Source organism: Zea mays, chromosome 1 (assembly GCF_902167145.1).
Source record: "Zea mays cultivar B73 chromosome 1, Zm-B73-REFERENCE-NAM-5.0, whole genome shotgun sequence".
Classification (NCBI taxonomy): domain Eukaryota; kingdom Viridiplantae; phylum Streptophyta; class Magnoliopsida; order Poales; family Poaceae; genus Zea; species Zea mays.
In genome coordinates this window covers 198,160,321-198,172,348 of record NC_050096.1, presented here as the reverse complement: position 1 = coordinate 198,172,348, position 12,028 = coordinate 198,160,321, and the positions used below count along the sequence as shown (strand labels likewise).

At 47.2% G+C, this 12,028-nt stretch overlaps 1 protein-coding gene across 1 annotated transcript; it reads right to left on the bottom strand.

The window, feature by feature from the left end:
* Positions 1–1,692: 1,692 nt before the first annotated feature.
* Positions 1,693–4,245, bottom strand: LOC103642911 (exocyst complex component EXO70B1). Its single transcript, XM_008666069.4, has one exon. It carries the CDS (start codon positions 3,789–3,791, stop codon positions 1,986–1,988), a length of 1,806 nt encoding a protein of 601 aa, XP_008664291.1. The 5' UTR covers positions 3,792–4,245; the 3' UTR covers positions 1,693–1,985.
* Between the last annotated feature and the right edge of the window lie 7,783 nt (positions 4,246–12,028).

Genomic DNA, 12,028 nt, shown 5'->3' with positions numbered 1-12,028 from the left:
CCCTGTGCCGCATATATAGCCATCGGCCTGCTGTTATTTTAGGCAAGCCTAAACATGGTAACACTAATCAATCACTAATCAATCACTCCTTTCCTTCCCTCTACTTTCCATTCTTCTACTAATCAATCACTCATCAATCTCTCCTTTCCTTCCCTCTACTTTCCATACTTCTATTTTCCTTTCTAGCCACTGCTTTCCATAAGTTCCTGCTGATCTCCCAGATCTGCGCGCCCTGCGCGCTCCTGTGCGCGGCGCCTGTCACGGGCGCGACGCTGCCTGGCGTACGAGCGCCCGTACATGACATATATCCTCGTTCATCTTTATATCTATTTATCTATCTATCCATCTTCTCTCCTAAGAGCCTATTTAGATCTCATTCTTATGGTGAGATTATGGATTCTATACAGTAAATACAGAATCTGGATTCTAGATAAATAAAGTGAGTGTTTGGGACTCATTCTGATAGTGTTCGTTACAATTGCATCGCAAATCTTCGTGTAGTAATAGTAGGTTTGGGGTGGACAGTTGGATGACGCTCAAGGCTCTATAATTAGCCGTTTTCGCTCTCATTAGGGCTCAGGTTTTGTTGTGTTATCATTTTTCCTCTTGGAACATGTATTGTTGGAAGTACATATATCATCAATATCAACTGTTATGAACTATGGCGCCTGTTTTTGGTCTTGTTCCCCTACAATGACTAGTCCTTCCGAATAAAAACTTGAATCACTTATCAAACTCATATGGTTTATATATACTTGCGATTTCAGATTATGTTTGTCTCATTTCCGCTTGTATTCTCAATCCGCTTACTGTATAAAATCGAATTAGCTTAATTGATATATGACTAAATTACTATTATTAGAATGGAATTCAATTCTAATGATCCAAACGGAGCGTTATAAGAAAGCATTCACGGTAAATATATCAAGTGGTATTAGAAACCAAGTTGCCCCGTAAATATATCTTTGTTTTCCCTTTAGATTGGATCAGTTTTTGTTTTAACTAGAGTCCACAAAAATTATGAAAATATAAAGGACAAAATATCTTATAATTTATAACAGAGAGAGTACCATACAACAGACTTAGTTTTATAAGTTATGATAATATAGTAAGTAATAAAATAATTATTTCTCTCTCTTCTACATGGATTTACCCCTTTCTTCCCATGGCCTTATTGCTTACTTACGGCACAAGTAGTGGGATTTCAGCAACAGATTACAGATATCGTTTTTCTTTGATCAATTTCACCTTAGGTTGTGTTTCGATCCTATAGATAGTAGCTATATGTTAATGTTTATCTCTTTTGGATCTAAATATACATAGACAATGGACTATTAGCTAATTGTTTAGTAGACCTTTAGATGACAACTATATTTACTGGCTATACTAAGTTAGATATTACCTTCGTTCTCGAATATTTGTAGCTCACTAACTTATTTTTTAAACTAAACCGCAATAAATAAAAAAGAATAGAGGGAATAATAGCTAATAGCAAGCTAACTAGTTACTGATGTCGTCGTAAGCAGCTTCACCTTCAGCATGCGTGACTCTAACATGATTAGAGCACCCGACTCTTGTCCATGGCAGCATCCGAACCTAGCTGGCCAGACCAAACCTGCAGACCACCAGGTGAGCCACCTCGTTGATCATGGCCTGATTGGCAAACTAGGCAAAGCATACGTTGGCTCATGCTTAGGTCCTGATGAAGATGATTCATTGTTTAATAAGCTAAATAACAACCACATCTAAATCATGAACAAGCCAAAAAAACAGAGTATGGTATATACACACTCCTGAATTTGATGCATATCTACATCTATCTCAGTGTAAAAAAAAGGATTTCCTAGAAGAGAGGAGAAACGAGATTCTACGGCATCGTAAGTGCCATGAGATTGGAGCGCATACGCCACGAGTTCACGATGCACGCACGTCCCAAACTCGCCATGGATGCTGATTGGTGAATTGATGATCCTCTGCTCCGGTGATCACCACCTGACAAACTTCTGCACGCCTTCGAAGAAGTCCAGCATGTAGCACTCGAGGTCGTCGAGGCTCCACTTGACGTGTCTCGCCGGGTGCCGGGTGCCCTGCCCGAGGAACGCCCGGTACGCCGGGATCAGCCGCTCCGACACCGCGATGCGCAGCTCCTCACGGAGCTGGGCGTCCGCCACCTTCCACGCCGTCTGCGTCCGGTACAGCTCCTGGAACACCGCGTTGAAGCTCTTGGCCGACGGGCCCGACGGCGCCCTGTGCCCGGCCGGCGGCCTAGCCGCCGCGCCGTCGTCCCTCCTCAGCTGGGACAGCACGGCGGCCCAGGACGCCCGGAGGTAGCCGGTCTCGTACTGCCGGATCTGTCCGCGGTACCGCCGGAGCCAGTCGTCGCCGACGAGCTCGCGCAGCGACGGGGACTCCCGCACCTTCTGCACCACGTAGTAGAGGTTGTTCATCAGGAAGATGTTCCGCAGCCCGGCGTCGTCGTACAGCCGGGACTTGTCGTCGATGTTGCGCAGCAGCAGCGTGAGCAGCTCGCGGATGCAGCACGCGGACGGCGTCGAGGCGGCGCCGCGGCCGTCGGAGGACGCGTCGTCCAGGCCGCCGGCGTCGCCGAGGACCGCGTCCAGGGCGCCGCGGCAGTCGGCGAGGAGGCCGCAGTAGTTGAGGACGTAGCGGGCCATGGGGTGGATGTCCCCGCCGTGGACAGGCCTCCGCGACGCCTCGCCGTGGATGGCTTGGCTGAACTCCTCGATGGTGTGGCGCACGGTGGAGCCCAGCTGCTGGACGGCGCTGGAGGCCTCCGACGCGAAGAACTCGCGCGCGCCGTCGTCGTCTGAGAAGAGCGCCTCCAGGTCCGGCTGCACGTCGGCGAGCGCCTCGTACATGCCGAGCGTGCGGTACAGCTTCTCGGTGGCGCGCGGCGACACGGCCACCGCGTCCGCGAAGGCTAGCAGCTGCAGGACGCAGGCCCTGGCGACGTCGGCGAAGCACTCGTGGCCGAGGCCCTCGTCCGCCGCGAACACCTCGTCGCAGAGCTGGCGCTCGGCGGCGAGGAGCGTCCTGACCACGGCCCGCACGGCGTGGCTCCACCGCCGCATCCTCTGGTCCAGCGCCGTCCACTCCATCCTGAGCACCTCCTCGATGGCGACGGCCTCGACGCCGAGGAGCGCCACGGAGTCCGCCAGCGCATCGCGGCGGGCGGCAACGTACACCTGCGCGAGCTCCGGGCCGTACCCGGCGCGCAGCATGCGCGCCGCGACGGCGCCCACGGAGGCCGCGGCGGTCGGGGACAGCGTGCCGTGCCCGTTCCCGTGGCGCGGGGACGCGTCGGGCGTGGTCGTCGCGTCGCCGAGGTCATCCGACGACACCGAGAGGCGCCGCAGGGACGGAGAGGAAGAGAGCAGGGCGCGCGCCTCCTCCTCCAGGCGCGGCATGGCGGCGTGCACGGCGGCGGCGGCGCGGGCCGAGCGGCCGGACGCGGCGATGGCGTCGTCCACGGCGTACAGGTAGTCAGAGAACACGCCGGACGTCATCGACGAGGACTCGCACCGGATGATCACCTCCTCCGCGGCGGCGATCTCCTCCTCCTCTTCGAGATCATCATCATCAGCGCCGGACCCGGACGCCTCCTCCTCGGCCGCCTCCGGGGAGGACAGCGGGTGGAGGCGCGGGTCGAAAGTCGACAGGAAGTGCATCATGTCGTCGGCGGCGTTCTTGGACACGGCAAGGCTCTTCAGGATCTGCTTAGCGGCCGCCATGACTCTCTCCTGCCCGGCGTCCTGCGGCATGCGCTCCATGGACGCAGTCGGTTCGGTCGTCGTTGGAACACAGGGAGCAAGCTTTCTTCCTTCCCACCAATCCCACCGCCGCCGTCGTCGTCGCAGAGTCTGGAACGGTTCTAAAGGTGAGAGCCTGTTACGCCACGAATAACGTGGCCATAATTTATACTACTTGCCTGCTGCTACTAGTTGCCTTTTTTTCCTTCTTAAATATAACAATCAGAATCATTTATTTCCTTCAGAATCATTTATTTCCTTTGACATCTCTGCGTCCTCTCTCTAGAAGAAAAAAAAAACTTTACTCGTGACCCACAGAATTTAGACCGTGTCAAGTGAATGAATTCAAGTGCCTTCTGTCAGATTGAGAGGCCGTGAAAATTGTAGCGTACGGCGTGTTCGATTGGAGGAGAGTCGTTTTGCCGATGTGGAGATGTCGACGGCAGCAGCACAACGACCTCGACAAGCATCTATTGGAGTATCTACGTGTGCAGTTCGACTCGGCAAGAAGATGCAGGTGCTGCGCAAGTTTTAGCGGATGGACATGGTGGTCGTGAAAACTTCGCAGCAATTTCACTGGGTTTGGACTTCGGAACATACAGACAGATCCAAGTTTTTCCATCCTCCTGGCCGTCGTCACCCTTTTTTTAAGGGAAACGTCACCAGTTCTTAAAAAGTTTCATGGTTCATGGATGTCGACTTTATGTCCTGTTTGGTTAAAATCTTATTTTTATAATCTCATTATTAAATAAACAGCTTCTGAATTTTGTATTATGTTTTGTACCATAATCTCACAATATCAACGTAAGCTGATAGTAGAACTTTATTTAAATTTTGTGTAGTATCTAATTTCTCAAAAATTACAGGGAACTAGACGCCACCTATACACACTCACCTACTCACCTTCTACTAAAGTAGAAACGTTGTCGATGCGTTTTTTACCATGACGAGTAATCTGATGAATATGAATCAGAGCAGTAGTTATTGGGATAGAGTTTACACGGGTTCAGCCGAATTAGATGTATAATACAATGCTGTTTAAATACTAGTATATAGCCTAACACTACAACATTGAGTGGTGAATCGATGGTGACAACCCGAGATGAGGATCGACGGCGGCGCGGGATGGAGGGATGAAAGATGACTCAAATAATATTGTCTATTATGTTTGACCAAGTAAAAGGAAGAAGATTATCCAACGATTTGAATCATTGATTTAATAGCGTGTTAAATTTAGATGCAATTTGTTTGATAGATTTAGTGAAGATTATGAGTATGGGCTGGTTTTGTTGAGGGAGTTTTTCAATATTTAAATTGGCGGATTATATTGTGGTATAGATAATACTTGTGTCGATGAGCTGCGGGTAGGGGACTATTCTAATATACTTTGTGAATGTACCTTTTTTCGAAAGGACGGCAAGAGGATTGCCGAATATATTAATAGAAGGAGAAAAAACCAAATACAGGGACTACTGGCCAGCAAGGTACCAACTACAGCCAATTCAAGAAAAAAGAAGAGAGCGAAAAGAAGAGAAAAAAAAGAACCACCACTAAGAAAAAACAAAACCACCACTAGAGAACTCTCTGATCAAAAGAAAGAGAAAGCCGCACTGTATTGTAAGATATCCTCCTTGATTTGATGGGCGACGACAAGTTGATCATTCCCGGAATTTTGAAAAATTCGCCTATTTCTTTCTTTCCAAATATTCCACCAAAAATAGACTACTAGCCCGTCAAATAACCTTCGTCTTGGCTTATCAATTCTGAGTCTACATCTTCTCCACCAAGTATGTAACTGGCCATCATAGTTTAGGTTTGCTAAAGAGTTGAGATTGGTCCAATGTAACAAAGTCCGCCAAATGCTTTTTGAGTAACTACAATATTTGCACAGGTGACTCGGGGTTTCCGGATCTATGTGACAAAGAGGACAAATAGGGTTGTGATCTCATCCCCTCTTCTGCAAATTGTTAGCTGTGAGGATCTTTTCATGTAGGAGCGTCCACGCGAAAAAACGGCATTTAGGCTCCGCTTTTGCCTTCCATATTGCTTCAATTTTCATTCTAAACATGCTTCCATTGAACTGAGCTTGGTAGGCGCTACGGGTAGAGTATTCGCCATTGACAGTCCAGCGCCATAATATTTGATCTTCATTTTCAACGTCCCTTACAACGTCACTGATGGCTTCCCACAGTGCCATCAATTCTTGAATTTCAGTACCTTCCTGAATCGGTCAGATATTGGATATCCATCTATTATCCTCTAGTCCCCTATTGACCGTGATATTCTTATGTCTCGTTTTTCTGAAAAGAGATGGTGCAATGTGACGAGGTGCCATCTCAGAGATCCAACTGGATTTCCAAAACAATGCCTTATTGCCATTGCCCACTGTGACCACCGTAGAGGCGTGAAATAAGTCCTGATCAGTTTTATCACAGGGAATGTCCAGCCCCACCCAGGCTCTGTCCTCATTTTTCCAGTTGTACCACATCCAACGCAGACGTAGTGCCCGTGCGAAGCGTTCCAAATCTAAGATCCCGAGGCCTCCCAAAGACTTGGGTCTAGCTGTGACTTGCCAATTGATTAGACAATGACCACCACTCGAATTCTCTGGGTCATCACCCTTCCAAAGAAAACTTCGCCGGATACGATCAATCCTCTGAATGACCCATTTTTGAGGTGGGAACACTGTTAAGTGGTAGATAGGTTGAGATGATAGCACCGTCTTAACTAGTGTTTCTCTACCAGCTTTTGATAGGAACTTGTCCTTCCAACCTGCTAGTCTAGCACCAATCTTATCAATTAGAGGTTGCACCTCAATCCGTCGAAGTTTCCTAGAGTGTAAAGGAAGACCCAATACCTGAAAGATTGGTCTTGGCAAATCTCATGAATCTAAAGCAACGGTCTAACCGGTTGTTTGCACGTCCTAATCTGGCTTTGAAATAGTTCACCCAGGCCCCACCAGGCGTATGCAATGGCTCATTGTTTGGTTGCTTATCTTATACAGTTTATTAGTTATACTCTTGATGAGGCCGTTAATTTATCTCATTATATACCCCATCTGCTCTAAAACAATATTTGTTTTAGCACTTATAGTTTATGTCTGTATTTAAATGAATAATGATGAATGTAGACACATACATCAAATCTTATACGAACCTTTTAATTATTTAAAATGAATTTTAATTTGAGACTGAGAGAGTATCTTATATTTCTTTAAGATATATTAACATATACAAAATCTACCTGTCTGCGTAGCTTAGCTGGAAGACCCTTTTTGCATTTCCCGGACCAAGCTCAGAATGCAGGACATGCAACCGATCCACGAACAAGACATTTACATCGACGTTCGCGTTCCTATTCTGCTCGGCAGTTTAAAGAAAAATAAATTTGAATCCGAGTTTTGCGATTCTGGAACAAGAGAAGCTGTCGACCTTGATACCGAAGTACGGTTAGGACTTATTTGGTTCTACCCCAATCCATATGGATTGAGAAAGATTAAGAGGATTTCAATTACTAGTAAGTCAAAAATATCTTCTAATCCATATTAATCCCCTCCAATACATATGGATTGAAAATAACCGAATAAGTCCTTAAGGGGTTTAACTTACTGAAAAGATTCGGTGCCAAAAATCTAAAATCTCAACCAAAATAATACAACAACAAAGTATTTTTTTAAAAAAAAATCGAAAGATTTCTATACTTCAATTTAGAATCATCTGCTGCTCCATATTTTTCAGATTCGACAGTTTCAATCAAACATATTTGAACTATCCTACAACCATCAGCTTGGAGCATTTTTTGTCACTCACGGCTAGATCTACTATATTTGGACCAGCGTGCTCCACCTCGTCGCCGTCATTTCTTTTTCCTTTGTTTTTTTAATCTAAGCGTTTATTTTGCTGCTAGAAAACAAGCTGCGCTGACCAGGAACGAGATGTGAGACCCTCAAAAAAAAAAAGCAAAAGCCATTTTCTTTGGTTTCCGCAGTGGGCCGCCAATTCCCGATGGGAGGAGGGCTCAAGGCCGTACCATGTAAACGCGCTTAGTGACCACTTGAAGAATTCTTTTACGAAGTCAACTGGTCTAAGTCATCGTTTATACTCGGTCTTGGTGTGCTTCGTCGGCTCATCGTACCAAACACACACACACACACAAAAATGTAGTATATGGAGCTATCAGTCTACTAGCACTTAAAAGATCGGAGAGAACTGCGTGCGTGTGTGGAAATTACAATACCGGAAAGTGCAGGATTTATTCAGTTGACACCATGGTTTGGGAATCGGGACTGTCGGCCAGGCAGCATGCCATGGTCTAGGCTCATGCATTCACAATTCAACGCTTGAAAACACTGTGGCTCTATTTGGAATTATAATATTTTTGCAGTTTTGAAACAATACTATGGTATTTGAGGATACTATAATATTGGAGCTTAAAAGTTGTTTGGTTTGTAAAGACAAACTCAGTTTTAAATACCATGATTTATCCAAATCTGTGGTATTTTAAGAGTTTTCGAAACTCCACTCAGGACCTCAGTTTTCTTCTCTTCTCTCTACATATACTTTGTTTTTCCAATAGAACCAAACAGATCTCGGTTTTGAGAATACTGTAGTTTTACTGTGGTAAAGCAATATTGTAATATTTATGTCATGTACAATTGTAAACTATGGTATCTCACAACTACAATATTTCAAAACTGCATTCCCAAACAAGCCCTGTATTTCTATAAATTGAGACATAAACTGATAAATTTGAAACCAACTCAATTTTTATAAACCAGTTTTCTTAAAAACTATGTGCTTTTAAACATGCCACACTAAACTGCTCGTAAAACTGAAAAAACAGCTTCACTAGTTAAGATGAGAGTATGAGACGCGTACCAAATGAAGCTTAAAATAAACAACAGTTCATTTGGCTTTAATATGTATAGGCTTCTACTGCTTTTAGAGTGTTTTTGTCTCTATATATTACAAGTGTAACAGTCTAAACAGTCGACTTTAATCTGAAGCGAATAACCCGATATAACATATTGTCTCCACTAGAATTAGTATTGTAACAAATGTGATATTTAAATAGTAATTTCATTCTAATATATATTTTCTAGTGCAGGGGTTTTATGTAAACCATAAAAAATCACAAAAATCACTTTAGGGCTAGTTTGTCAATTTTATTTTCTCAAAGGATTTATCTCTACTAATCCTTAAGGGCAACGGAGGGCGTCCACCAGCGAACCCATGCCCCCGCCCGCGATATTTTGGCCACCGCGTGCGTCTTCCCCCCACGCCCGCTCGCCGTGATGACCGCCGCCAGCGCAGGCCACACCGCCACCCATCCCACGGCGCGCGTCTTCATCCCGCGCGCGTCGCTCGCGCCGCGCGCAATCCCGCTCGCGCGCCGTGATGCCCGCGCGAGCCACCCCGCCCACCATCCCCGGCGAGGACAACATCCCGCGTGCGTCGCCCGCGCCAGGCACCCCGCCCCCCACCCCGCCCGCGCGAGCCCCCCCCCCCCCCCCCCCCCCCGCCCGCCATCCCCGGCGAGGACAACATCTCGCGCGCGTCGCCCGCGCCAGGCACCCCGACCCCCCACCCCGCTCGCGCGAGCCACCCCGCCCGCCATCCCCGGCGAGGACAGCATCCCCGCGCGCGTCGCCCGTGCCAGGCACCCCGCCCCCCACCCCCCTCCCCCGGCACGCTCCCATCCGCTACCCCATCCATCTCGCCGCTGATGGCGCCCATCGTTGGAGGCAGGGTGGGCGAGGTCGCGCGTGTGTCTCCGGTCGTGGTCGTTTCGTTTGGGCCGACCGTGGGGCGCTACTGTTTCCATCCTCCTCCTCTGACTTCTCTGCTTCGTCCGATCCCCTCTCCCCCACCTGCCAGACTCCCCGCCATCCACCTCTCGCCGCCCCCGACCGCCATCCAGCCGCCGGTACAGGGCTCATCCTCCCGGTCGCAGTCGTGTCCAGTTACTTCACGAAGAGAGGCGCGTAGACTGGGGAGCTAGAGCGAGGACAAGGAGACGAGGGAAAGGATGCAGCAGATGACTGGGTGAGGGCCGACTCCTTCGACTTCGGGGCGACTGTCTCGCCCCCCCAGGTATCCATCCAGCTCCTCCTCCTCCTCGCCGCCGCCGCCTCGATCCTGTCCTGGATTGGAGTCTCACCCTACCCCTCTAACAAAGTAACAATCTCACGATTTTGCGATTTCGTGCAGCGGGCACACTGCTGTTATCATTAGCAAGTCCAAGGTGGTCGTCTTCGGCGGATTCACCGACAAGCGCTTCCTCGCTGATGTTTCCGTCTACGACGTAGGTAATATAATTCCTCTCCAATTCTCCGACTGTTCGCTTGTCGTGCCAATTTGCCTGCCCACGTCTTCGAGCAATTTGTGCACACGCTGCAACTCATCTTAAGGGTTATTAGATTGAGGGACGTAGATTGCATTTACATGCTTGAGATTGTTATGGATGGGCTGATGGAGCATATGCATTGGAAGGAAGAAAGAGCTTGGCCTTACAAACTTTTGGATGCAACTTATGTTGCAGAGAATAAGCTATGGTACACACCTGAGTGCACTGGTAATGGGTCGAATGGGCAGGCCGGCCCAAGCCCAAGGGCTTTTCACATAGCTGTTGTCATTGACTGCAACATGTTCATCTTTGGTGGCCGATCTGGGGCAAGCGGTATGCAGTCCACCAGATCTGTTGGTCAATCGAGCGTCAGGATTGTTAGCTTCTTAGTTTGGCGAACTAGGGGATGGGTTGGTCTGGGTGGATCTTGGGTTGCGGGTCTACGGCCGAGCCGCATGATCTTTGATGCAATTTCGTCTGAGGATGCTGCTTGCATGAGTACACAGATTGTGCTTTTGTTTCTGAATCCACCTCACACAGTCCAATTTCTTGCAGTGGAAAAGAAGTCCCATCCATCCATTTGCATTTCATATTTGGTCGTATGCTAAGCTATTAGCTATATCTTTGTTTGTCTATTATCTTTACCAGATTAGAGCAATTAGTATATCATTACCTTCTCTATTCACCCTTTTTTTTGTATTCAGTTATGTATCAAATGCAGTTTTGATATTTGATAGGAGAATGGTAGACCATTGCGAGGGCAATGGAGGAGTTGGGCGACGTGGTCAGACGAAGGTAGGGCAAAGCCACGTCCAGTAGCCACGAGGCTGCATCGCGAGGGCGGTGGAGGAGTTGGGCGACGAGGTCAGACTAAGGCGAGGTGAAGAATCACTGTTGGGCTGCATCAGTCAGCACCCTCTAAGGGAGGAGGATGCATATGATGCGTCAGCTTAAGAGCATCGCCTTCGGCTGCTCATCAGTCTCCAATCCGGTGAGAGCTCCAATTATCGGTCCATTCCACTGCTATTGGTGGTTTGGGTACCTGCATTGGGTGTTTTTTAGATAGCAAACATTTTTTTTAGATTGTCATAGGACTTGGACTTGTGAAAGCGCTAAGAAAAGAAGTAGATTCGACTGAAACTTTTCTAATTTATTTAGTGCTCAATAATATTCCATACTGACGTTACATATTGTCTTTATTAAATAAGAGGCGGTTCATTATCTTGTCTTTATTAAATAAGAGGCGGTTCAATAAAATTTTCAGTTACATTCTACTGTCTTGCTAATATCTATTGTCTTTATTAATTACAAGATTGGCGGACAAAAAGGATTAACCAACCTTACTGGTATAATATGTTATTGAAAATTCCTATTTATGAAAGTAAGGTTGTTTAATATTATTATTTCAGTAAATTCTATTTCAGTTCGAGAACCTTTTTGCACACCAACTGTTTTGTTTATGTTTATATGTTATATAATAATAGAGTAGTAGAGATTTTGGTACTACCTAATTAGATGTTGATGTTTACTCTATTTCAGTTCTAGAAATATTTTGCTGATCAGTAAAAAATCAAACATGATACTTTTCCATAAAAGGTTGTTTTCCTGTTCTATTTGTTGTACGTAATACATATATTTTGCCCAAGGTTAGCCCCCCTGGTCTCGCGCGCCTGCGGCGGAGATCGGTCCAAGTTTAGTCTCTAGCGTTTGGCTGATTAGTCGGTTGTGGTGCTCTTCTGCTTGTTTGCTTCTAGGACAAATTGCTGGACATGACCAGCGTTTCGCGCTTGTTCCCGATCACCGACCGGCTGGGGTTGCTCGCCACGGGGATCGCAGGTGACCTCAGCAGTGCTTGCTTCTCATGTCATTTCTGCCAGAATGCTTTGCCGAATGTACCTAAATATATGAAGTCC